This window comes from Propithecus coquereli, unplaced genomic scaffold (assembly GCF_000956105.1).
Source record: "Propithecus coquereli isolate 6110/MARCELLA unplaced genomic scaffold, Pcoq_1.0 Scaffold128, whole genome shotgun sequence".
Lineage (NCBI taxonomy): Eukaryota > Metazoa > Chordata > Mammalia > Primates > Indriidae > Propithecus > Propithecus coquereli.
The window spans coordinates 1,456,295-1,481,288 of NW_012136969.1; the positions used below are offsets into that span (position 1 = coordinate 1,456,295).

The window sequence follows — 24,994 nt, forward strand, 5'->3', positions numbered from 1 at the left end:
TGAGCCACCGTGCCTGGCCCTGAGGTATTTTTCAGTTAATGAAAACGTTGTTGGGATTGGTAGCAGTTCCCCCACTCAGCCTGTCGGCTTGATGCCTGCTTAGCTCCTTGAAACCCAGGGATGCTCACTGAGACAAGGTCTAGGGGAGGCTTTCAGGTCAGACCCAGGGTTCAAACCCAGCCCACGTGAGATAAAATCCTGGCTCTTTTGGTCATCAGCTCTGTGATCTTGGGCAAACTATGCAGCTTCTCAGAGCCCCAGTTTCCCCATCTGCAAAACAGGGATGGAGGGAGTGCTGGCAAGTGAGGTGAAAGGTGGCTGGAAGGCCCAGCGTGAGGCAGAGAGCCTCCTGGCCCTCTTCCTGGGTGTTGGGTTCCTGGGCTTTGGGCGGAGTAAGGCAGACTCATAAATGTGAGTCTCCGTGCACTCTACATGAGAGTAGAAAGAATACACTAGGAATTAATTCCTACAACACTAACACCTGGGAGCATACTGTGTACTCAAGTCTTAATAGTTTTTTTCCCTTTCCCTGTTGCCAAGAATATACTCAGAAAGTTGCTTTTGAGAGAGGCATCAGGGATTGGTTGTAAAATTGTTTTTTTTTCCTGGATCCAACTTCCTTTATTGTCCCAGGTTGTGAATATCTCTTTGAAGCACTGTGGAGGAGCTGTGGGGCTTATGGTATCCTGTTACCATGGTGACACAGCTGCCCACCCCCCCATCCCATCCTATCAGAACTTGCTTATAGAGCCTGCTGTTGCATTGACCCCAGGAAGTTAATCCAAACCCAGCGTGCTAAGGAGTGTGAATGCCTCCTTCCTCTAAATCTGTTGGCTTATTCTTGCCCAGCCTAAGAGAAAGGTGAGCTTGAGCCATGCAGGACTCGGCCAGGCTTTGCGGCATAACTTCACTGTGGTCAGTAGGGCCAGGGCCTTGTGTGGAGTCTCACTTTTTATTACAGTTCATACCATATGGGGTGAGGAACAGATCAGGGTCTGGAGACTTAGCGTGAGAAATCAGGATGGCAGATTATGAGTTCACAGTACAAGGGTGGAGTCCCTTGGGAGTCAGGGGGTAATTGGGGTCCTTGAATGTTGCAGGGGGAGGGCCCTGAGGGAGCATCCAGTCTAACCAGAGAGGAAGAGCCATGCCCCAGGTTCACAGAGCAGATCTGGGGCAGAGCTGGCCTACAGTCCAGATCTTTTATCCGTTCCTCCCTTTCTGGGTGGGGACAGTTATTTCTCTGTTTATTTTAATTCTAAAAACAATACATGTTCACTGTAAAAATTTTAGTATGTACAGAAAAGCTGAAAAGAAAAAACCGAAAGTTACCAATAAACCTATTACCTGGGGGAGAACCATTGTTAACATTTTGCTGTGTATCCTTCTAGTCTTTTCTAGGTAGAGAAATAGGTTTTGAAAAATATGCATGTAGGTATGTGGGTAGAACATACTCAAACCTGAATATATATGTAGACCCATACTTGTTTTTAACGTGTCTTTGTGCTGCAGTGCATAAACCCATTGCCAGAGGCAAGGAGTTGGAGATGACTAGGGGACCATTTGGTTTGGCTGTTCCTGGTATCTGCAAGGCTTGGCACTGTGACTGTCCCCATGGATAGGGCCAGACCAATAAAGAGACATTTCAGAGGGTTGGCTCTAATTCTGTGAGATGCACTGTAGACCCTGCCCCTCTGTAAATCTGATAATTCAAATGCCAGTGGATTAGAGCACAGCTTTATTTCTGTTAGTTACAGTACTGAGTTGAGGGGAAGGAGGATAATGACAAGGCATGCGTGCATGGTAGTACAGCAAGTATAGGGTTTGCAGCACTTTCACAAGTAGCATCTCATTTGATCCTAGCAAGGAAGAACTTTCACTCCAAGATGATAGCAAGCAAAGTGGGGAGTCAGAAAGCTGGGTTTGTGGCCCTGGGGAACTTTAAAAAAAATTGATGCCAGGGACCTCTCCCAGAACAGTTAAATCAGAATTTCTGTGGATAGGACCTAGGCTAAGTCTGCTGTAAAGCTGCTGGCCTAGAACCTGTGGATTTCTGACTCAGAAAATTTAGGGCAAGTGAACTGGAGGGTGTGGGAAAATACCAGAATTAGACAAAGTAAAGATAAATAACAGGTCATGAGCTGTTAAAACCAGTGATGACATCCCAGTGAGTTGAGAGGTGTGTCACAAAGAAATGATTGCTAATAATGTTGTACCAAAATTTGCAAAAAGTTTTTTTTCGTTTTCATAGAAGTGGGGACCTTGAGATGATCATTGAAGCATCATTCTCATTTGCATTCTAGCCTATTTAGTAGGAGAGAAAAAGTGAAGTGGCAGTGCCCTCGGGGCTGTGCATTTCCCCGGGCACATCTATGGGACATCAGCCATTCTCTGCCTTGGCAGAAGAGCTGTGAATCCCTGGTCTAGAAAGCCTGGAGTTAATGCACCAGTGTTTGCATTTCTTGATTGCTTGCTCTGGTTTTAGTCTTGTTAATACTATAATTGCAGATGTGTGTCTGACTTCAGGGAACAGGAATTGGGTGCCGGGGTGGCAAAGAGTCTCAAAGTTCTAAATAGGTAAGTCAGCAACAGTGTGTTTTGCTAGGGTTGGCAGGAGGCAGTTGGTCAGGATTTCCTTTCTTGCAGAAAAGTAGTCTGTCTGTTCTTATAAGGACATTATCTTTGGAAAAACATCACACACGGTGTGGGGGTTAGACTTATGTTTCTTTTGCTTCCCCAACAAGGTTGAAAACTGCAGAATGTTTTATTAATTCTTATTAGACCCATCTTGTGGTAGTCAGAGCGGCGATCTTTATTTGAGTGAGTACTTCAAATCCATAGAACATGTTCAATTTTGGTGAGTATTTTCATGATACCTTTTTCCATCCTTTCTCTTTCACTCATTTTGTGTCCATATGTTTTAGGTGTGTCTCTGAATAGTATATTGTTCCATCTTGTGCTTCATTAAAAATAAAATCCAGACTGACAACCACTGACTTTCAACTAGATAGTTATATCCATTTATATTTATTGTGCTCACTGATACTTTTGGATTTGATTGTGCCATCTTGTTTTATGCTATTTGTTATGCTTTTTAAAATGTGTTTTTCCCATCTGTTTTCCTACTGCTTTTTGAGTTGATGGAGGCTTTCCCCCATTTCTTATTCCATTTTTCTCTCTTTACTAATTTAGCAGTTTTATTATCCATTTCTTTTTAGAAATGGGATCTCACTGTTACCCAGTCTGGAGTGCAGTGGTGCTACCATAGCTCACTGCAGCCTCAAACTCCTGGGCTCAAGTGATTGTCCTACCTCATCCTCCCAAGTAGCAAGGACTATAGGCACACACCACCACTCCTGGCTAATTTTTCTATTTTTTTGTAGAGACAAGGTCTCACTCTTGCCCAGGCTAGTCTCAAACTCCTGACCTCAAGTGATCCTCCCGCCTCGGCCTCCCAGAGTGCTAGGATTACAAGCGTGAGTCACCACACCTGGCCCTGTCTTGCTTTTAAACCCATAAATTAAGACATTTTTAAAATGCAGTATTTGTTTGTTTAGATTTATCCACAAGTTTAACCATTTTCTCTGCTCACCTTTCTTTTCCTGAGGCCTTTCTGGGATTCTTTTCCTTCTTCCTGGAATGTATGATGTATTAATTGCTATAGAAAGGTCTATTGTTGTAAACTCTCAGTTTTATTTATCTGAAAATGTTTTTATTTTGCTCTTGTTCTTGAAAGATAGTTTTGCTGAGTATGTAAGTCTAGGTCGATAGTTTGGCATTTGAAGATATTATTCCATTGTCAGCTGGTTTGTAGCATTGCTATGAGATACCTACAGTGACTCAAATCTGTCTGTCATTCTTGTTCCTTTGTCTTCATTTGAAGTCTTCTTTTATTTAAGTATATTAAACATATTTATTTTATGCTCTGTGTCTGATAACACTAATATCTAGATTAGTGTTTTCTTATTGTTCTTGGGTGCCGAGGACTTCTTTTACGTTCTTGTCAGCTGAGCCATGCATTTAAAAGATTTTTTAAAAGTATTTTATCAAGACGTTTTTGGGTTTCTATACCAAGACATTTTTTTGAGTGTATGTTCCCCAGACATTTTAGTCTTCCATAGTGCTGGAAGTAGAAGGCCTATATTCACTTTTTAAAAAATACTTATTTTCTCTTCTAGTCAAAATTCTTTTGGTTGAAAATAACTGAAAACCCAATGCAAACTGACTTAAATATATAAGAAAATATATTGGCTTCTATCACAGAAAAGTCTGGGATTAGAACAGTGCTCAGGTTATTCTGGGCCTTGGATTTAGGGACTCAAATGATGCCATTAGGACATCATGATTGGTCAGGCCTGAGGCATGTAGCCTTCCCAGAGGTATCGTGTGTGTGTGTGTGTGTGTGTGTGTGTGTGTGTGTGTGTGTGTGTGTGTCTATACTTACACAGACCACATAGACTGAGAGCTGGGGAGGTGTGGTTCATGTGAGAGAAATCAAGGTGAAGAAAGGAGGAAGGATCTGGGCAGGTGACACGTACAAATGTACACTACCATCTCCCTGGCCTGTTCTAGCAAAGGATATGAGTTTTTTTTTTTAAAGACGCTATGTGATAACCTTAATATAAAGATAAAAGAAGATGAGGAGGCATTTACTGCATCCATTTATCCATATCCATATAATACATAGACATGTACTATAGTAGTAGAGATTATTGTAGTCCCTACCCAGAGATTATGAACGTTAGATGAAATAATGGCATGTAAAATGCCTAGCACAGTGCCTCTCATGTAGTAAGCACTCAGCGAGTGTTACTGATATTACCAGGTAAGGTACAAGGTGTGCTGAAAATACAGAGACGAACAGGACTCAGCCCCTGCCTCACAAAGCATATGGAATATACCGGAAATTTAGGGAAGTGATGGTTTACTATGATTTGGCATTAAATTCAGCTCTGAGCTTTTGTCTATAAGGCAAAAGGGGAGCCCTAAGGTGATGCATAGCTATCCTTGTCTAATCAAAGGATGCACAACTTTTTATTATACCAGTCAGGAAAAGAGGAGAGTGTTTTTCCTGGAAGCAGAGTCAGAGATGTTTCAAAAGGATGTACAGATGGTCCTTGACTTAAGATGGTTCAATTTAAGATTCTTAATTTTATAATGGTACCATGTAATCATTCTGTTTTTCACTATCAGCACAGTATCCAATAAATTATACGTAATATTCAACACTTTATTATGAAATAGGCTTTGTGTTAGATGATTTTGCCCAACCATAGGCTAATGGAAGTGTTCCGAGCATGTTTGAGGTAGGCTAGGCTAAGCGATAATGTTCGATAGGTTGGGTGCACTAAATGCATTTTCGACTTAGGGTGTTTTCAGCTTATGATGGGTTTATTGGGGCATAACCCCATCATAACTTGAGGAGCATCTGTATTGAACTTCATAAAGAAGAAAGCCTTTGCGAGTTGTTTTCAAGAAACAAACAAACAAGGCCAAGAAAAAAGGAAATGGTAGAATATTAAATTATTGCTCAATGAGAGCATTTGCAATGGGGAGTTAAAGAAATACGATCCAGCCTTTTAAAAATAATATGTCTTTATGATTATACAAAGTATGCATGTTCATTGTTGGACAATATTAGAATGCAGAAAACTATAAAGAATTAAATAGGAATCAGCGATAATCCCACTTGTTAGAGATCACCATTGATAACATTTTTGGCATATTTCTTTCTACTGTTTATTGTTTATGGGTGAGCACACTCACATACACATTGTTGTTTCTGGAATTGGCTACTTATAGATTTCTACTCTGCTTTTTTGGTATAACATTATACTGTGACCATTCTTCTTTATCATTAAATAGTCTCTAAAAATGTGTTTTTGATGGCTGTGTAGCATTTCTTCATGCAGCTGTACTATAACTGTTTCTTTCTTGCTGGACAAATTGTTTGCAGCTTTTTGCTATTATAAATAATATTAACAAAAAAAGTTTTTTTATAAGCCTCCTTCTGGGTATCTGATTATTACTTAGGCAGGAAATTCTTAGATATATTGATATGAGATCAAAGAGAAGAGGAACATTTTAAAGGTCTGGATATGAATTGCCAATTGGCACCCAGCTTTCTTGTGATGTAGGTAACACAAATAAAGAGCCTGCTCTGACATTCTAGGACAGTGGCCTTAGGCCTTTGGTTTTCACAGAGCAGTGAGAACACATAAACAAAAAAAAACTGAAGAGAGGCTGATACATGTTTCCAACTCTGTTTGATCAAGCAGAGAAGAAATAAATTTTAATCCAATACAGTAAGGATGTCATTTCAAACGTAAGGACAATTCTTTACATTGAGTAAACTTCACTTTGAAAACCTCACTTTACCATCCTTATTTTCACTCATTTCTCTTTAAACCTATGAATGTTTGCAACTAAGTTTTAGCAGCATCTTTTTGGTTTGTTTGTTTGTTTCGGAGACAGGGTCATGATCTGTTGCTCCAGTTTGGGTGCAATGGTATCATCATACCTCACAGCAACCTCAAACTCCTGGGATCAAATGATCTTCCTGCCTCAGCCTCCTGAGTAGCTAGGACTATAGTCATGCGCCACCACACCCAACTAACTTTTAATTTAATTTAATTTAATCTAATTTTTTGTGGAGACGGGATCTTGCTATGCTGCCCAGGCTGGTCTCCAACTCTTGGCCTCAAGCAATCCTTCTGCCTTAGTCTCACAAAGTGCTGGGATTACAGGCGTGAGCAACCATGCCTGGCCTGCATCTTTTTTTAAAGATTAAAAAAATCTTTATTTTTGGTTTCACAAACCCCTTTTTTTCATATAGTGTAAGTAATTCATTCTTTCTGAGGCTCCTAGTGGGCTACAGCTTAGCACTATATAGCTTTTCTATGCATCCCTTCTAGTATGCAGGAGCTAAATAATCCAGACATAATAAATATTTTGATACTGCATGCACACGTATGTTTTCCATTTACTATAACTTATATATTTGGGGGGGGCGCTGTTTTGGTAGGCATGGGAAAGAATGAGATTAGGGAGGGCATTTGTAAGGGCCATTAAGACTGAGTTACACATTTATAGATCAGAATTGGCTTGGCATTTGGGTACATCCTTTGCAACATTAAACTTTTTTTCTTCTTTTTGTATTAAACTTTTAATTTTGAAAAATTCAAACCTGGAGAAAATTTGCAAGAATAGCACAACAAACTCCTGTAAATCCTCCATCTAAATCCACCCATTAATATTTTGCCCCATTTACTTAATTTTTCTCTTTCTATATGTCTACTATAATATCATACACATTTGAGAGTAGGTTACAGAGATAACAGTTCTTTACCCGTCCTTACTTAAGCATGTATTTCCAAGAACAAAGACATTCTCTCAGGATACCAAGATATATTATCAAATTGAGGAAATTGACACAATCTTGGATTTCTCCAGCCGTCCCAACTTTTATAGCAACTTTTTTCCTTCCTACTCAGGTATCCAAGCAAGAATCAGTTGTGCCATGTAGTTGCCATGTCTCTTTAGTCTCCTTCACTCTGGAACAGTCCACAGCCTCTTGTTGTCTGGCACGGCATTGACATTTTTTAAGAGTATAGGCACATTTATAGGTTTATAAAATGTCTCGCAGTTTGGATTTGTCAGACAGTTTTCTTGTGATTTATTTCAAGATATGTATTACCACAAAACTTACTGGCTTACAACAACAATAAACACTGATAATTTTACATAGTTTCTGTGGGCCAGAAATTCAGGAGTAGCTTAGCTGGGTGGTTCTGGGTCAGAGTCTCACTTGAGATCACAGCCAAAATGTTGCCTGGGGCTTTCGTTCTAGGAAGGTTTGACTGGGGCTGGAGTTTGTCTCATTCGCATGGTTGGAAAGTTTGTGCTGGCTTTTGGCAGGAAGCCTCAGTTCCTTGCAACATAGACTCCTCCACAGGGCTGCTTGAGTCTCCTCACAACATGGCAGCTGGCGTTCCCAGAATGGATGATCCATTCCATTGAGGAAACAAAGAGGAAGCCTGGATGTCTTATGACCTAGTCTTGGAAGTCACGTACTCTCTCTTCTGTTGTTGTGTTGTGTTGTGGTTTTAAAATGTATCTACAAATTCTTTGATATCCTTCCCTCCAAGAAACAGAGCTGAATTCTCCTCCTTTTGAGTGTGGACCAGACTCCCCGCTGTGGAGCATAAAAACCTTTCTCAGGTCAGTGCTACGTTAACTACTTCCATGAATTGATAGCCCATGGCGTCTGAGGATTCAGCTCCAGGCTAGTTAGGTGCTGGTGGGGTTGCCCTGTGGCTTCATGGTGCGAGAGCTTTCTTGCTTCCAGCCTGGGTGATTTTTCCTTGAGCGCCCAGAGCAGGACCTCCAGATGCATCAGGGTTGAGAATATAAAGGTGGCTGAGAAGAGCCAGCCCCTGTTAGAGACTCTCAGATAAGAGACAGCAGAGCTAGGCTGCTGCCAGGGAGCCCCAGAGCTCGCTGCAGAAGCTGTCCTCGCATTAGGAAGAGGGACCTGGAACCCCCTGGAAGACCCTGAGAGGGAGGAGAAGAGAAATTGTCCATATCTTGGTAGGGGGAAGGCCAGATGGGAAGATGTGATAAAGGGATCTTTATTTGGATTCAGATGGCTCAACTGAGCCTTCTCTTGGGTAGAAGGAACCTTATAACAAGATTCCTGGACACAGAGATCTTAGCCCAGTACACACTAGCAAGTGCTCTGTGAACTGACCAAGTTACTCCACCTCTCTGAGCTTTACCTTTAAAATTGGAAAAATAAATGCTAACATAGGACATGGCTTTGAAGGTACGATGAAGTACTACATTTCACTGATGTTAAGGCACATTTTTTTCCACATTTCAACATTTCTAAAATCAGGATGTGTCTTAAAAATCACAACATCCTACCGTTATGATTGGCAGCATTTGTCCCTCTTATTGGTTCATTAAAGAATGCTGTGTCTTCCAACTCACAACTGCTTAACTTTGATGAAAGATTATAGCCTGAAGCTATGATAGCACTAAGGAATTGTAATTTCTAAAGATATGACAAGGATATTGTGCTTATTATTATAAAAAGGAATCCTTATTTCTTAGAGACCCATATTGAAATATTTACAGATGCTATGCCGTGCTGGATTTTCTTTAAAACTACTCTGGGGTGGGGGAGTGGGTGTTCACATAGATGAATCAAGACCGATGGTGCATTAAGAATCACTGATGTTTAGCAAAGGGTACCCAGCGGTCTCTTATTCACTCTACTTTTTGTATGTTTGGAATTTTTCATAGTAAAATAAAAGGGGAAAAAACACCAGCTTTTCACGGGGCTGTGTCCCTCATCCTGAATGTCACCTTTTCAGGGAGGCCCTCCAGGATCACCTGTCCTGTAGTTGCCCCTCCCCCTTCGCACTTCCCTCCGTAGTTGCTCTTTCATCACCCACCTTTATGTTGTTCGTAGCACGGATCACTTTCTGTGATGACTGATTTGTTTACTTGATTCTTGTCCCCTCCAAATGTGAGCTCCGTGGCCCATCTTGTATGAAGTATGTGGTCAGGAAGTGTTTGGTAACTGGCTGACAAAGGGCCCACTGGCACGGTGTGGCACGTGGTAGACAGGTGGCAGGTGTCAGTGCTGCCCCCTCCTGCCTCCTCCTGCATCTCCCCTCCTGTGCTACCGATCTGTCGCTGAGCTTGTCCGGGAAGGTCTTGCCTTAGCTGCCCAGGGAGCCCAGCTGGTCCTCAGCATTTTACCCCCTTCTTGGATATGTCTAGCCTTCGGCCAGCCCCCAGCATTCAAACTCTGGTCCTTCTGGTGTCCCCATGGTATCCTTCTTGGGTTTTTGTTCCTCTCCCATCCTTCCATCAACCACTTTCCACTGCTGGTTTTCCAGTCAGTCCCGTGACACTGGAGGTTGTCACAGGTCACTCAGAATAGAATTCTGTGTCAAACAGGGAACCCTCAGTGCAAAGTGACAGCAAATTCCACTGAACAAAGAGGGAGTTTACTGGCCCCTGTCACTGCCAGTCGGGGCCCACCCCTCTGTGCAGCTGCCACATCGTGAAGCAGGGGCGGCAGGAATACCAGGCGTCAGCGTCCTCCACAGAGTCCCTTCTGGAATGTTGATGGATTCCAGCCACAGTTCTAGTTTGTGCGTGCCGCACACCACCTTCGTCAAGCCTGGACACTGGGTGCTGGGGGCAGGTAGGGAGAGGCACGGGCACACGAGTAACCAGAGTACTGTGGTGGCACGAGCCGAGATGGAGCGTGCTGTGTGCCGGGGAGATGCCCAAGGTAGGTGGTCCCAGGGGCTTCCCAGGGGAGAATAGGGTTGAGCTGCTCTTGAGAGAGGACAGGGCGTTTGCCAAGTAGAGAAGGGAGGAAAGGGCATTGCAGGCAGTGGGAAGAGTCTGAGCAGAGGCCTGGCAGTGGGATTGGAGTGGAGGGGACAGAGAGAGGACTGCTGGGGAGGGAGAAGTGGCAGTTTCCCTCCCTTCTGATTCTGCCTGGTTTGCGCGTTGCTCAAGTCTAAAAATTGCTTTACAGTTTAAAACAATATCCCACAGTAAAAGCGTGTTGGGCATCATGGTTGGAACCTTTCTTAGAATCTGCTGGGGTTCCTAGTGGCGCACGGGGGGCTCTGGAAGATCCTCTGGCCCGTTACTTCCCATTCCCCAGGGGACCTTGTCCGCTTCTTTGCTCTGTCTCCAGCACTCACTTGGGTCGGGTTCTCAGTTCCTGAAGTTGTGTTGTATTTGCAGGTGCAAAGAGAAGAAATATGATTATGATAATTTGCCCACGACATCTGTTGTCTTAGCGTTTTATAATGAAGCCTGGTCAACTCTCCTTCGGACAGTTTATAGTGTCCTCGAGACATCCCCGGACATCCTGCTGGAAGAAGTTATCCTGGTGGATGACTACAGTGATAGAGGTGAGTCCCAGGCCTGGGCTCTTGGAGGAGCCTGTTCTAACGTGGCAGTGTCTGGGAGCTGAGAGCGTGATGCAGCAGGGGTGGGATAGGCCCAGTAAGGACAGGCTTCCTGCGTCCTCTGTGCCCGATGAAGCTCTCTGGGACAGCAGCCCGGGCCAGGAGCAGCAAGTGCTGGAGCGGGAATGAGCGGGGCATTCTCTGGGGCCGACCATCAGACGGGGACAGGTGATATCGGAATGGAGTTGCAGAGTGGGCAGGGCCAGATCTGGCAGAACCTCGGAGGCCACCAGAAGGATCGAGGCTTAAATGTGAGCCTGACAGGGAGCCGTCAGAAGGCCTGAGGGGGACAGGAAGGACCAGGTCCATCCGAGGAGGTCACTGGGCCTGCAGTGTGGAGAATGGCTGATGGCAGAAGTGGCCCAGGCAAGGATGCAAGCGAGGAGGGTGGGGGGCTTCCATGGTGCCCGTGTGCAGCGGAGCCCTGGCTTGGCTGGCGTTGGTGGTGTTGATGGAGTAGTATCAGCCATGACTCTTTGGGACTAGCTGAAGCGAGGCAGCTAAGCTTCACCGAGGGCAAGTGTCAAGGCTGTAGCAACAGGTGGGACTGTGGGCTTAGGTGCTAGAGCCCGTCTCAAACCAAATGACTATCCCTGGGCCACCCCCAAGGAAACAACCACCACTTACTGGGCACCTGCTACTTCAGGCACTGTGCCTGCTCTGTCTGACTTCAGACCTGTCCTCTATGTGTTCTAGTTGGTGTGCGAGTTGGGCTCTTCTTGCAGAGCCTCAAAATAACAGTGATCACATGAGAGAGAAACAGATCTCCCACATCACAGATCTGCTGTGCTAGTCTAGGACGGGCGTGGCGGCTCCACGTGGTAGGGGACTCCACTCCTGTGTCGTAGTTCCACCTTCTCCGGGATGCGGTGCTGCCTCGGTCCACGTGGTCCAGGCTGGTTTTTTTCCTCCTGTGCACCCTGGTCAGCCAGAGGGCATCAAGGGGAAGGGGAGCCATACCCTTTCTCTGAGGGTACACCTGGAAGTTCCCCTTCCCTCCCATTGAGCAGAGCATGGCTGCCTGGGAGGTCAGGAGATGTGGTCTTTATCCTGGTGGCGTGTGCCTAGCTGCGGATCATGGGCAGAGTGGGTTTCGGGGACAAGCAGTAGTCTCCATAGCAGCGTGCAAGCCAGGCTGGGGTGTGATGCTGAGTGTGGCCTAGTAGGCACTGAGTTCTGGGGTCAGGGCACGCGGGTCTGAGGCAGGTTTCACCAGGATCCGGTCGTGGCCCTTTGGGTGAGTTGCTTGTCTGTCTGAGCCTCAGTTTCTCACCTGCAAATGGGTCTGTCCACACCTGTCTCAGTTATAGTGAGGATTAAATGAGGTCACATATAGGACAGAACCCCACGTGTCAGCCAGCTCATAGTAGGTGCTTATCTGTGTTTCTCCTATTGTCCTTTCCTCTCAGGGTTGCCTTCAATCTCACTGCAGGGGTTCGAATCCCCTCTCCAACACCTAGTGACTATGCAGCTTTGAGCAATGACCTTAACCAATTTCAACCTTGGCTTCAGCCCCTGTAAAATGGGAATAATAATGGTTTCTACCTATGGGATTGTGGTGAGGATTAAATGAGATAAGGTGGATGATGTGCTAGGTTGATGCCTGGCATATAGTTAGCTCTTGTTAGATGATAACTTCCATGTTTATGAAATAGTTAAAACATTATAAAGTGAAAAAAACACCATTTCACAAATATATTCGTCTAAAAACAAATGTCACATTATTTATTTTATCTTTATGAGAGTAAACAGCTCCACAGCAGGCAGGCACGCCTTCTGACACGGCTTAATTCTCCCAGAAATGTTAGGCAGTGTGGGCCAGGCTTCCCCTGGTACCACTGTGGGAACTTTTGAAAGCAGAGCAGGTGCCCACTGAACCTGTAATGAATTAGGAAGTTCTGCCCTGCCGCCTCCCCACCGTTTCTGCAGTGTCAGTAGGAGCATGATGAAGGGGTGTTAGCCCTCCCAGATGCAGGAAGACAGTTCAGGCAGACATAAAATTAATGCTGACAGATCCCATCATGGGTGCAGGGAGGCTACACAGGCATATTCTTGTGTGTTCGCTGGGCACTAGCTAATTGACTTTGCTTGCAGTTACCTCCCTTACTCCTTCCGTCAGCTTATTTGCAGTTATAATTAGGATTTAAAAAAAAATCAACCAATGAATGTTTTTGAGTGTCAAGCATAATTAGAAAAACATTTTCATAAACTATGAAGCAACCTGAAACATTTTATAAAATTTTCCCCTTCACTAGTGGTTGAGGAGTTTGAGCCCAAAGCCCATGTTGATATGGGGAAATGCTCTCATTTTTATTTTGCCCACGAGGGTTCTCACCTGCCTCCACCTGACGCGTTGAGGTGTGTGAATCGGCCTCCAGTCCCAGAGTCCTGTCTGTGGAGTCGGGAGACCTGGAGGCCAAGGCTCTCTGTAGGTACACCTGTCCAACTCATTCCCTTTCTGCAAAGTGGGATAAACTCTGACAAGTTTTTGATTTGTTTAGTAAGGATGAGAAATTGCAGGAGAAGGCTCTGGGCTAGTGTTAAGCCTGTGGAGTCTAGAGCCAGATTCCCTGGGTTCAAATCAAGGCTCCTCAGCTTACTTGCTCTGTGACCTTGGGCAGGTTCCTTAGCCTCTCTGGCCTCAATGTCCTCATCTGTGAAATGGGGATAATACTAACACCTGCCTCATGGGATTGTTATGGTGATCAGATGGGTTTGTCTATAAATCACTTAGACAGTACTTGGCACAGAAGTTCCTCTTTAATGTTAGCTGCCGTTGTTATTGTTACTACTACTATAAACTGTAAAGTACTCCTGAGAAGATTTCAGTAAGCATAATTACTGTTTTTAGAAAAATGGTAGTTAGATGGTTCATGTGTTTTTGATTTTTAAATGTTCACAAGTCAAGCTATAAAGTATTTCTCTGCTAGCAGCTTTATTGAGATATAGTCATATACCATGCAGTTCACTCATTTAAAGTGTACAATTCAGTGTGCCTGTGTTTCGATGGGGAGCTAATGGTGGTTCTGGACTCCCTCCACCCAGACCCCCCCCCGGCCTTCAGAGGACTTCCAACCTTGGTCCTGGGTGAGATCAGGACGTTGCAGGCAGCAGAGCAAAGGAGGCTCGTGTCTGTTTCACCTTCTTTTTGGAACAGGGAGTTGCGGGAAAGTCCTGGCTTGATGAGGGCTTGGGATGAGGCACTCTGCCAGGACTGTGTCAAGGTGACCCTTGTCACTCCGCTTGCCTCCCCAGAGCACCTGAAGGAGCGCTTGGCCAACGAGCTGTCAGGCCTGCCCAAGGTGCGCCTGATCCGCGCGAACAAGAGAGAGGGCCTGGTGCGAGCCCGGCTGCTGGGGGCATCTGCGGCAAAAGGTGACGTGCTCACCTTCCTGGACTGTCACTGTGAGTGCCACGAGGGGTGGCTGGAGCCGCTGCTGCAGAGGTACGTGAGCCGCCCACCTGGAGAGGGAACAGTGCATCAGGTTGCTGGAGGGACAGTGGGTGCCTGGGTCCAGCTACTCCTTGGGCAGATCCTCTGTCAGTGGGCACGATGACATTCCCTGCTTCATCAGGCTGTTGTGGCCCTTAAGTGATTTAACACACAGAAAGTGTTTAGAACATACCAGCATGGAGGAGGCCCTGGGTCACTTTTATTGGCCCTGGGTTTGCTTTTATTATTCCTTCTTATCCAAGTTTATTGTAGAAAATTTAGGAAGTGTCCTCAACCAAGAAAATTTTTAAAAAATTGTCAATCAAATAGAGTGACACTGCTAGAGAATATACCTTTGGCTGTATTTCTTTCAAGCTGACTTATCTGTTACACCCAGGAAGCACAGTGCCCAGGGCCCTTGAACCTGGAAGGGACCCACAAAAATGTGTTTATGTTAATTTCTTTTAAAATCAGCAGGGGAAGAAATGAATATCATAATAACGTGTATATAATAATGGATCTAGCCTGGATTATATTTGTGTTTATAGCACTGTAGTCATAAAACATACTTTTTAATATGTCTATTCTTTTTGTGGAAGAAGGGGCCTATGAAAGCCACGATGCAGCTCAGTTCTCAAGGCCATTGTCCCTGCTGTTCACTCACCCTCCTAACTACCCCGCCAGGAAGCCACCATCCGCTGGGCCCCAACTTTTGTCCCTTCTGTCTCTTTCCACCCATTCTCCTGTTTCTGTATCATGGAAGTCAGGAGCCAGGCAGGCAAACCCGGAGGAAGAGGAAGGTATGAGGGTGTTGCTGTCTGGTCTCCCCTCTGTGGGGCAGGCAAAGGCTGGAGGGGTCAGTGTCTCTGCAGCTGAGAAACTGCTTCCCCACAGCCTCCAACGCTTGGGTTGCTAGGGTCATCTGGAAGAGCTAGGAACCCGCTCACCTCCCTTCCTGGACGTGACCAAGCTGTCTCCGGTTCTGCCCCTTCCTGCTGTCCCGACTCTGACCCTGGCAGGTGCTATAGCTGCCTCTTTTTCCTTCTCAGATCTGACAAGCTTCACCAGCAGCAAAGACTCAGCGTTCCTCAGGCCTATGATGGAGTCCAAGATCATTTAGAACTTAGTGACAATCAAGTGCCTGCCCTGGGCTGGACCAGTGGGTTCCTCTTTCCCCACAGTGCATGTAGATGGCCACCTCTAGGCTGGTCTGAAGTCACATTTTTCCTCTTCAGCTGATGCGCTAATGCCACCTAGAATTCCACTTCAGCCCGCCCTTTGGAGAGTGGCCTGCCCTCCCTGTAACCACTTCCTTGCTCTGTGCCTGTAGATGAGGGGGCTTTTCACCCTGGCTGTCCATTAGAAATACTTGGGGAACTTTTTAAATATACCAATGCTTGGTCTTAGGGCAAGCTGTTTGAATGTGACTCTCTGGGGCTGGGGCCTGGGCTTTTGGATGTTTCAAAACTTCCCAGGGGACTTGAGTGTGCACCAGAGTTGGAACACATTGTACTGTAGACTGTCTCTCAGGTGCTTCCAGCCAGGAGCAGTAACGCTTTCCCTCCAGGGCCTTTTGGAAATGTGGGAGGGTGTTCTTGGTTGTCACGTCAATCAGGTAGCGCTCCTGGCATTTTGCAGTTCAGCCCTGCGCAGCGAAGAAGGGATGCCAGTAGCATCCCCGTGAGGTGCACACTCTCTACCCAGGCTTTGCAGTCCTGTACTCCGGCACTGGTACAGCACTCCCCCCTTGTCCCTCTTCCTGTAAAAACTAGGTTTGGGTGGTTCCAATCAGCTTGATCGCATGTCATCAGTTCCTGGAGGACCTGGTCTTTGCCAGGGCCAGGCAGTGTCTTGGGACTTGCCCAGCAGGTCTGACCATTGGACCTCTCCACCCTTTTAATAATGCCCTCAGTTTCTTTAAAGAGTGGGTATTGGCGGATACCCAGTCTGCAACTTCCCCAATTTGAAGAACTCACAGATTTGAGTCTTTGCCTCACACAACCTGTCTTGAATGGTGTACTTTCCCCTAAAATTGTAATTCTGACCTCAGCGTGGTATTTATAATATCCCTTCTAAGGAAACTGTAGCTCGAGTCCGGTTGATCTCTGCTTCATTGTCCTGTGTGATGTGACTGTTAGGATGTTTAGTCCTCAAATTTCAGGTAACAGCTCCTAAAATGTAAACCAAAGAAATCTTGTGTTTCCATATAGTCCAGTCTCAGCTCATCTTTCCTGGCGTGGTGTCGAACGCAAAGAAACACAGTCTGGGAGCACGTGGAAGGATGGCTGGGCTTGTAATAATGTTTGTGAAGGGAACAGCTAAACCCACACACAGGCAAAGGGAAATTACAGCATTTTTCGTTATGTGTAATATTTGACAATAACAAAAATTAAAAGAAAAAAACAGCAGTAGCTCCAGGTCCTCTGCCAGCCATCTTACAAACATTTTCTTGGGAAAGCCTCATGCTAACCCTATAAATAGGTATTGTTATTCCAATGTTACCATTGAGGCACGGGCTCTGAGAGGTTAGGTGACTCGGCTAATGTCACACAGCAAATTAAGAAGTAGGATTAGAATTTATATTCTAAGTCCAGAGATGACCCTTTGGTCTGGGTCCCCGTTTGTGTTGAGGGAGATAATTATTTCTTGATATTAAGATGTTTCATTGTGATTAAACCTATTGTACTCCTGAGAAATTGAGACTCTGCTTTCTGTTTCTCAAAAAGTTCCCTTTTTTTTTTTTTTAGACAAAATCTCTCTCTGTTGCCCAGGCTAGAGTGCCATGGTGTCAGCCTGGCTTACAGCAACCTCAAACTCCTGGGCTTGAGCGTCCTCTTGCCTTAGCCTCCCGAGTGGCTGGGACTACAGATGCACGCCACCATGCCTGGCTAATTTTTCTATTTTTAGTAGAAACGGGGTCTTGCTCTTGCTAAGGCTAGTCTCAAACTCCTGACCTCAAGTAGTCCTCCCTCCTCAGCCTCCCAGTGTGCTAGGATTACAGGCACGAGCCACTGCTCCCGGCTGTTACCTTTGATTTTTATATGCCTTGACATTCATAGAGGGTTTGGTCAGAGTGTCCATAGATTGAATGAGAGAATATTCAAGCCGTGGGACTTTTCATGTTAATCCCCCGACTTCCAGCATTCCCCATGGTGTGCACCTGCCAGGGTTCTGACATGGCTGCAGATACCTGGAATGAGACAAGCAGGCCTTTCTCGGGTGTGTGAGTTCATTCTAGAATTTCCTAATTGTTCTCCTGCTGCCCGTCCACATAGGAGAGACGGGATGTCTTGGGTGCTTTCAGGATCCACGAAGAGGAGTCGGCAGTGGTGTGCCCGGTGATTGACGTGATCGACTGGAACACCTTCGAGTACCTGGGGAACGCCGGGGAGCCCCAGATCGGCGGTTTCGACTGGAGGCTGGTGTTCACGTGGCACGCGGTTCCCGAGAGGGAGAGGATGCGGATGCGATCCCCCATCGACGTCATCAGGTCAGGGCTCGACCTCTAGGTGATTCAGTTTTTGAGCGTGCCTCGTTGTGTCTGGCCGACCTGTCAAGGAAGGCCCTCGGGAGGGAAGGTTAGCTGTCGGCGTCCCTACCTCCCCTCCTCCTCCTTTTTTCCCCAGAGCATTTGTTTATTTTTATTAAATATCTTCTCTACATGTGGATTTTATATTGGTATATTTTAATTCTTTTTTTTTTTTTAAGAGACAGGATCTTGTTCTGTCACTCAGGCTGGAGGGCAATGGCGTCATCATAGCTCAATGTAACCTCGAGATCTTGGGCTCAAGTGATCCTCCAGCCTCAGCCTCCTGAGTAGGTCGGACTACACCGGTGCCTGCCATCATACCTGGCTAATTTTTCTTATTTTTTGTAGTAATGAGGGTCTCAATATGTCGGCCAGGCTGGTCTTGAACTCCTGGGCTCAAGTTATCCTCCCGCCTCAGCCTCCTAAAGTGCTGGGATTACAGGTGTGAGCTACCATGCATGGCTGGTATATTTTAATTAATTAAATTTTTAAATTGTGGTAAAATATGCATAATAGAGAATTTACCATTTTAACCATTTTTAAGTATACAATTTTAGCAGCATTATGCACAGTCACAATATTGTGCAGCCATCACCTCTGCTTGTTTCCAGGGCTTTTTCATCATCCCACACAGAAACTATACCGTTAAGCCATAACTCCCTCTTCTCCCCTTCCCAGCCACTGGTGACCTCTATTCTACTTTTTGTCTCTGTGAATTTCCCTCTTTTAGGTACCTCATATAAGTGGAATCACACAACATTTGTCCTTTTGTATTTGGCTTTGACTTAACATAATGTTTTCAAGTTTCCTTCAGAAATTTATTCCATTTTATGGCTGAATAATATTCCTTTGTACATATAGCCACATTTCGTTTATCCGTTCACCTGTTGATGGACAATTGGGTTGTCTTTTGGTCATTGTAAATAATGCTGCTGTGAACAGTGGTGTGCTATTATCTGTTTGAGTCCCTGTTTTCAATTATTTGTGTGTACCCGTAGGAGTGGGATTGCTGGATCATATGGTCATTCTCAAGGGAGCACCGTCAAGCCCCTTTGACCTGGGGATGGAAGAGCCAGCTCCAGACAGTGGCGAGTCTAGGTCTGAGCAGAGCAGGCCCAAGGGAGGACCAACAGCTCTCACTCTGGGGTGTCGAAGTCATAGTCTGGCTCCTTCCTCCCCTTCCAAGTTCAGAACCACCTGGGAGACAGATGTAGGAGCCAGGCAGGAGAAGAACTCCGTCCAGGTTTATGGCTGCTGTGTTGAACTGGGAGCGGTGTCTTAGGTCTGTGTCCACATTTGGCAGTTGGGCTCCTGAGTCCTTCCACCTGAGTCCTTACCTCGAGGTGACCCACTGTTGGCTGGAGTGGAGCGAGGGAGGAGAACATGTCCAGAGATAAGGCTGGAGAGACTGGGGGGGCCAATTCCTGCAAGGGGAGGAGTTGGACTTTGCCCTGAGAGGGTAGAAGCCACTGAAGGGATCTGAGCAGGAAGTGACCTGAGCGTGTTGCGTTCTATAAAGACTGTGCTGCCTACCAAGCGTGAGGGGCCTGGAGGGGACAGGGGTGTGGACAGGGACACCACTAAGAGGCTTTGCAGTCTTCCAGGTCAGAAATGATGTGTCAGGAGACAAAGGCAGGAACTGGTAGATTCCAGAGATGTTGAGGTGGAAGAATTGGGAGAAATTGGGTGGGAACTGGGGAAGGGAGGAATTGAGGGGGACACCAGGCTTCTGTAGGGGCCCTTAGAGAGAGTGTGCTGCTTAGTCCCTCACTCAGCAGGTTTGGAAACTGAGGCACAGAGTAGGGAGGCTCTTACCCAGCCTGTCATGCTGGCATGAACTCCAATTGTCCCTCCTCCAGACATGCTGAGGGACAGCTGTCTACCCCATCCCATAATATCCCTGCACTTCAGTTTCCTCATCTGTGAAATAGGTACAAGTGTATCCACCCTGTCTATTTCCTGGATTTTTAGGATCAGCACACCTGAAAGTGCTTTGTAGTAGAACCTTCTCTTCCACAAGGGACTATTGCTGTTCTTTTCCCACTTGGCCCTGAGCTCAGAGTCCAAGGACAGCTGTGATGCTGGAGGCTCCTGGCATCCGTTGTGCTCTTATGTTCTCCTTGCCCCCATTTCTAAGTCTACTCTTTTGCCTCTGCTTCTCTGTGCTGTGTAGACCTTACGCTGTAGTAGGATGGAAGCCTTGGGCCATTTCTGAAGTCAGTGCTGGCTTCTGGATGAACCCGGTAGGGAGAGAACAAGACCAGCCAGGGAAGCAGGCTGACACTGGCCGTCTGTGTCCTGGAGGGGAAGCCACTCAAGCGGAAGCGGAACTGGCCCTCCTGCGCAGTTCATACTGAGCACTTTAAGATGCCAGAGTGACTTCTGTGGTCTCCTGCTTACTGGCCTGAGTGGCATCTGTAAGTGCCTGGCCTGTGAGAGCACAGCTGGGTGACCACAGGCCACCGTGGCCTGGCACTGGCCAACCTCCCTGGGAAAGTGCCCGCTGGCCTTTCCACATCTGTGTGCTTCTAGAAGTAGAAGGGTTTCTCTCCCCCTCAGGCCCCTGCTCCTGCTGGAGCACCAGTCCATTCTTCTTCTATGCTAACTCCCTTTCGTCCTTCGGACCTTGCCTCCTCTAGGAAACTTAGCCCTCCCCTCCCTGCCCCTGCTCTCCTCTGTGTCCCCTAGGACTGACTGACTTGGTGAACATGTTTATCACACACAGAGTACTTGCCTATTGAGATACCCGTGAGCCTCCTCAGGGCAGGGACCATGGGGTACGTCTGTGCCTGCAGGCTGGGCTCAGCGGCACAGAACATGGACGCAGCAACTTTTGCTCAGAGATGCGTGAATGGATGAAAGGGCTCGTGGTGGGAAGGTAGACCAACCGTGCTGGCTTCTGCTCCCTTCAGTGAAATATGGATATCACCCCTTTCTAGGTCTCCAACAATGGCTGGTGGGCTGTTTGCTGTGAGTAAGAAATATTTTGAATATCTGGGGTCTTATGATACAGGAATGGAAGTTTGGGGAGGAGAAAACCTCGAATTCTCCTTTAGGGTGAGTATTCCAGTGTTGTCTTTGGACTCATTTTTAACCTGTTCTCTCTCTCTTTGGGAATGACGGGATTTGCTAAGACAGCCTGGTGGACTTTTCCTCTCTCATTGGCAGTTTATCCAATGATCCTGAAAGATGATAATGACATGCACATCCTATAAACATGCTCGCCTTGTTTCAACTTTTTAAAAAATGTACTTTGAATAGATTTGGGGCTGGAAAGGTCCTTGCAAGTCACCTAGGTCTTTCTCACACTCTAAAGAGTGAGGCCAGGAGAAGAGAAGTGACTTGTTCAAGGTCCCTCAAAGAGTTAGTGGCAGGGATTGGACTGAAATACAGACCCCTGCGTCCTGATCCCATCTTCTAGAGCCTTCATTTGACTAACTCCTTATGAAGTAGATTGTTTATTTAGGACAGTGGCTTTCACACGTTGACACATACAAGAATCGTTGGGGAAACTTTTTTTTTTTTTGAGACAGAGTCTCACACTGTGTTGCCCGGGCTAGAGTGCCGTGGCGTCATCCCAGCTCACAGCAACCTCAAACTTTGGGCTCAAGCAATCCTTCTGCCTCAGCCTCCCGAGTAGCTGGGACTACAGATGCCTGGCTAATTTTTTCTATATATTTTTAGTTGTCTGATTAATTTCTTTCTATTTTTAGTAGAGACGGGGTCTCGCTCTTGCTCAGGCTGGTTTCGAACTCCTGAGCTCAAACAATCCACCCGCCTCAGCCTCCCAGAGAGCTAGGATTACAGGCGTGAGTCACCATGCCCGGCCTGGGGAAACTTTTTAAAAAGGCACAGGTACAGGCACAGTCCAGAAAGTCAGATTTGATAGATTTAGGGTGGGGCCAGGATTTTGCTTTTTGTAACAAGCTACCTACGGATTCTATTGTCCATGGCCCATGCAAACCCTTTGGGAAGACTCCTAGCATTTCAGTAGATTTTCTGAATCTCACATTTTAAGCATCAAAACTGTGTAAATGTTTGTGCTTTTTAATCGAAAATTAAGATTTTAGTAATATTTTATATGGTGTCCCACCCTGATAAAAAGAGTTAATAAACAAGAGTTTGGCCTTCCACCAAGGACTCACGCCCTCCGTGATCAGTACCAGATGCTATACTTGGTTGTACTGTCCTTGGGAAAATGAGATGTTCATGGCTGTTTGTCCCGCGTGAAATGGCCCCAGGTGACTCTGCCTGTTGAGCCTTTGGGTGTGCTCTTAATGGTCTCTCTGCCTCTTCCCTAGGTGTCAGGCTGCTCTGCCTATTTCTAGAAGCTCTTCCTTTTCCCCTTCCAAACCTCTCTTCTTCCCTGCTGCTTTCCTATCTTCTGTGGCTAGGAGATCAGGTAATCGAGCCTGCGTTTTATGTGATGAGTCAATGGATTGATCGCCAGTGAGGCCTCTGGGGAGCTCCTATGAGTCAAGTGCATGAGCTTTAGTGCATGGGCTTTGGGGACTTGGTTCCGGTGGCATATTCGTCCTGGGGGCTGCTTTCTTGCTCTCTGCCTCATTCTGTGTCGTGAGTGTGGGCTAAGTGGCCTCCTGCCCCATGGAGGCTGAGCGTCTTGGCAGTGTCCGTTATGACTACTTTGTGCCTGGCCTCCCCACGACAGACGTTGTGGGCCAGCAGCTTATCCCCTGCTCACCACCCTGGCCTCTCCTCTGCTCTGTATGCAGATCTGGCAGTGTGGTGGGACTCTGGAAACACACCCGTGTTCCCACGTTGGCCATGTTTTCCCCAAGCAAGCTCCCTACTCCCGCAGCAAGGCTCTGGCCAACAGTGTCCGCGCAGCTGAAGTGTGGATGGATGACTATAAAGAGCTGTACTACCACCGCAACCCCCGCGCCCGCTTGGTGAGTTCCCCGGCGCACCTGCACTCCATCTGCTTCATCCGAACAGAAGCAGCTGATTCCGGCTTCCCCAACACAGCAGGTCTGTTCCAGAAATAGAGGATAAATTGGGCATTCATGACATAAGTATGGGAAAACTTTATTCCTCCATTTACAATAATAACATACAGTCAGTTCTTGTAATGCACAGTACTTGTGTTCCCTAAAGCCACCACAGACACTGAATTGGCGAAAACTGAGCCGTCGCTCCTCGGAGAAATACAGGGTTAGGGTCCTAGGAGACCCGGGTCATAACAGTTTTGTCAACTGATCAATACAGAAGCTTGTTTTATGTGTGTTTCTGTTCAGAAACACCTTATTGAGCATATATTCCATCATTAACATTGCACTCGTGGCCAGCAGCACTCTAACTCGTGCCTGAACGAAGCTCACCTAACACGTGCATTTTATTTCTAAGACACATCACAGCCTTCTTGCATCTAGGAACACCAGACAGCACTTCCGCACTGTGATTGAAGGCCGTTTTAGAATGGCTGGTAAAATCACCAGCACAAAGCAGAAAAAATGTGAAAAACACGGTACTTAATAGGTTGTGAAAAAGACAGTTGTTTACAGAGTGAGAGCTGGAACAAGAAGGCAGAGCGTTGCCTCATTCGACCTCGCCTGGGAACAGGGCTATTGGGCAACTCAAATTTTTGCCTGTGATGTCTGTGAAAATTTGAAAACACCACAAGTATTGATTTGGGGGTTACAAATTTTAGCGTGTTGGCAAATTTGCAAATATACAACCAGCGAATAATGAGGATTGATTGTACCAACATAGATGGTCTGGGGCACCTGGTGTCACGTGTCAGGCATTGTGTATATATTATGGCTTTCCTCTCTGTAGCCAGTAGGATTGAGTCCACAAACTCAAGGGGCAAGTTAAGCACAGTTCTTTGCCTTAAAGTTGTGCTCAGGGGCACACCTGCCTTATTAGCTAGGGGTCTGTTACCTTTCTCTAGAGGCTTCTTCCTAGCCCCCTTAAATTGCCCAAGATCCCTGGAAGCTTTCTCTTCCAAAACAGGGAGTCTTTTCTGCTTCCATTTCCAGATGGAAAGAGCTAGAGAGTGGCCCAGGCCTCACAGCCACTCTTTCTTGCTATGTGTCATGGCTGTTGAAGATGGGACCGAGAGCCTAGCACCTCCCCTCTCAGAGGCTTTGCTGGCCCCTTGTCTGAGCGATGGCAAAGGTGTCCCTGCAGTCACCGAGGTGTCAGCTCTGTTGGCTTGCTCCCCACAGACCCGGCACACACTGTACTGACACGAGCGCAGGCCCTAGCACTGAGGCCCTGTGGGAGTCTGGGTCTCAGCCCAGACTGTCTTTCCTCAAAGCAACTTATCTCAGGGGCTTGCTGTTACCTGCCCCAGAGCCTGTTCTGCCCCTGCCTCGGGGACTTCTGTGGACGAGGGATCTGCCCCTTCTTTCCCAGAAGATCTTGGGCTTCAGTGCTACACAGCCCATTGCCTCTGCCTGAGCCAGCTCTGTACGCCCAGGACACCCACTTGTGCTGCATTTGCATAAGTGAGAGGGATGCTCGGCAACACGGGAAGGCCTTGCTCTGAGACTTCTGGCCCGGCCACTTGGTGGGAGTCTCTTCTGACTCCTTACAGCAGCCCTGCAGGGTAGCAATACAGTTCTCATTTTACAGATGAGAAAACTGAAGGTTAGAGAGAGGGAGATTGAAGGAACTTGTCCAAGGCCTCGTGGCTGATGTGGGGTAGAATTGGGCCTGGGGCCTGCATACTCTAGCGCACCTCTAGCTCTGCTCTGCTGAGCCCTAGGGACTCTCCGCCTGATCCCCAGCCGAGGCCCCGCTGCCTCTGGGGCCCCACGGTCCTTTGCCTTTGCTTCCTTTGCCTTGCCCAGTGCTGTAAAGTAGAAGTACCTGCTCTGCCCAGGGGACCTGTCTGGAACTGATAGTTCCCTGTTCCCGAGGGTTCCCAGAGGATTTGTTAGTGTAGCACTGCATACACCTTTCGGCTGAATGACCAAGGGCTGAAGGTTAAAATGGATATTTGGTTGAAGCTGATGGCATGGTGACTCTCATCAATGAAAGAACTTCTGGGAAATAGCAGAAATT

The 24,994-nt window shown here is 46.6% G+C and overlaps 1 protein-coding gene across 1 annotated transcript in view; it reads left to right on the plus strand.

The window, feature by feature from the left end:
* The window catches only part of GALNT12 (polypeptide N-acetylgalactosaminyltransferase 12), a 64,541-nt gene that overhangs the window by 15,228 nt on the left and 24,319 nt on the right, over positions 1-24,994 (plus strand). The window contains exons 3-7 of the mRNA XM_012638266.1: positions 10,777-10,946; positions 14,259-14,448; positions 17,741-17,926; positions 20,905-21,022; positions 22,699-22,875. Coding sequence (XP_012493720.1) covers positions 10,777-10,946; positions 14,259-14,448; positions 17,741-17,926; positions 20,905-21,022; positions 22,699-22,875 — 841 coding nt within the window. The remainder of the gene's footprint in view (positions 1-10,776; positions 10,947-14,258; positions 14,449-17,740; positions 17,927-20,904; positions 21,023-22,698; positions 22,876-24,994) is intronic.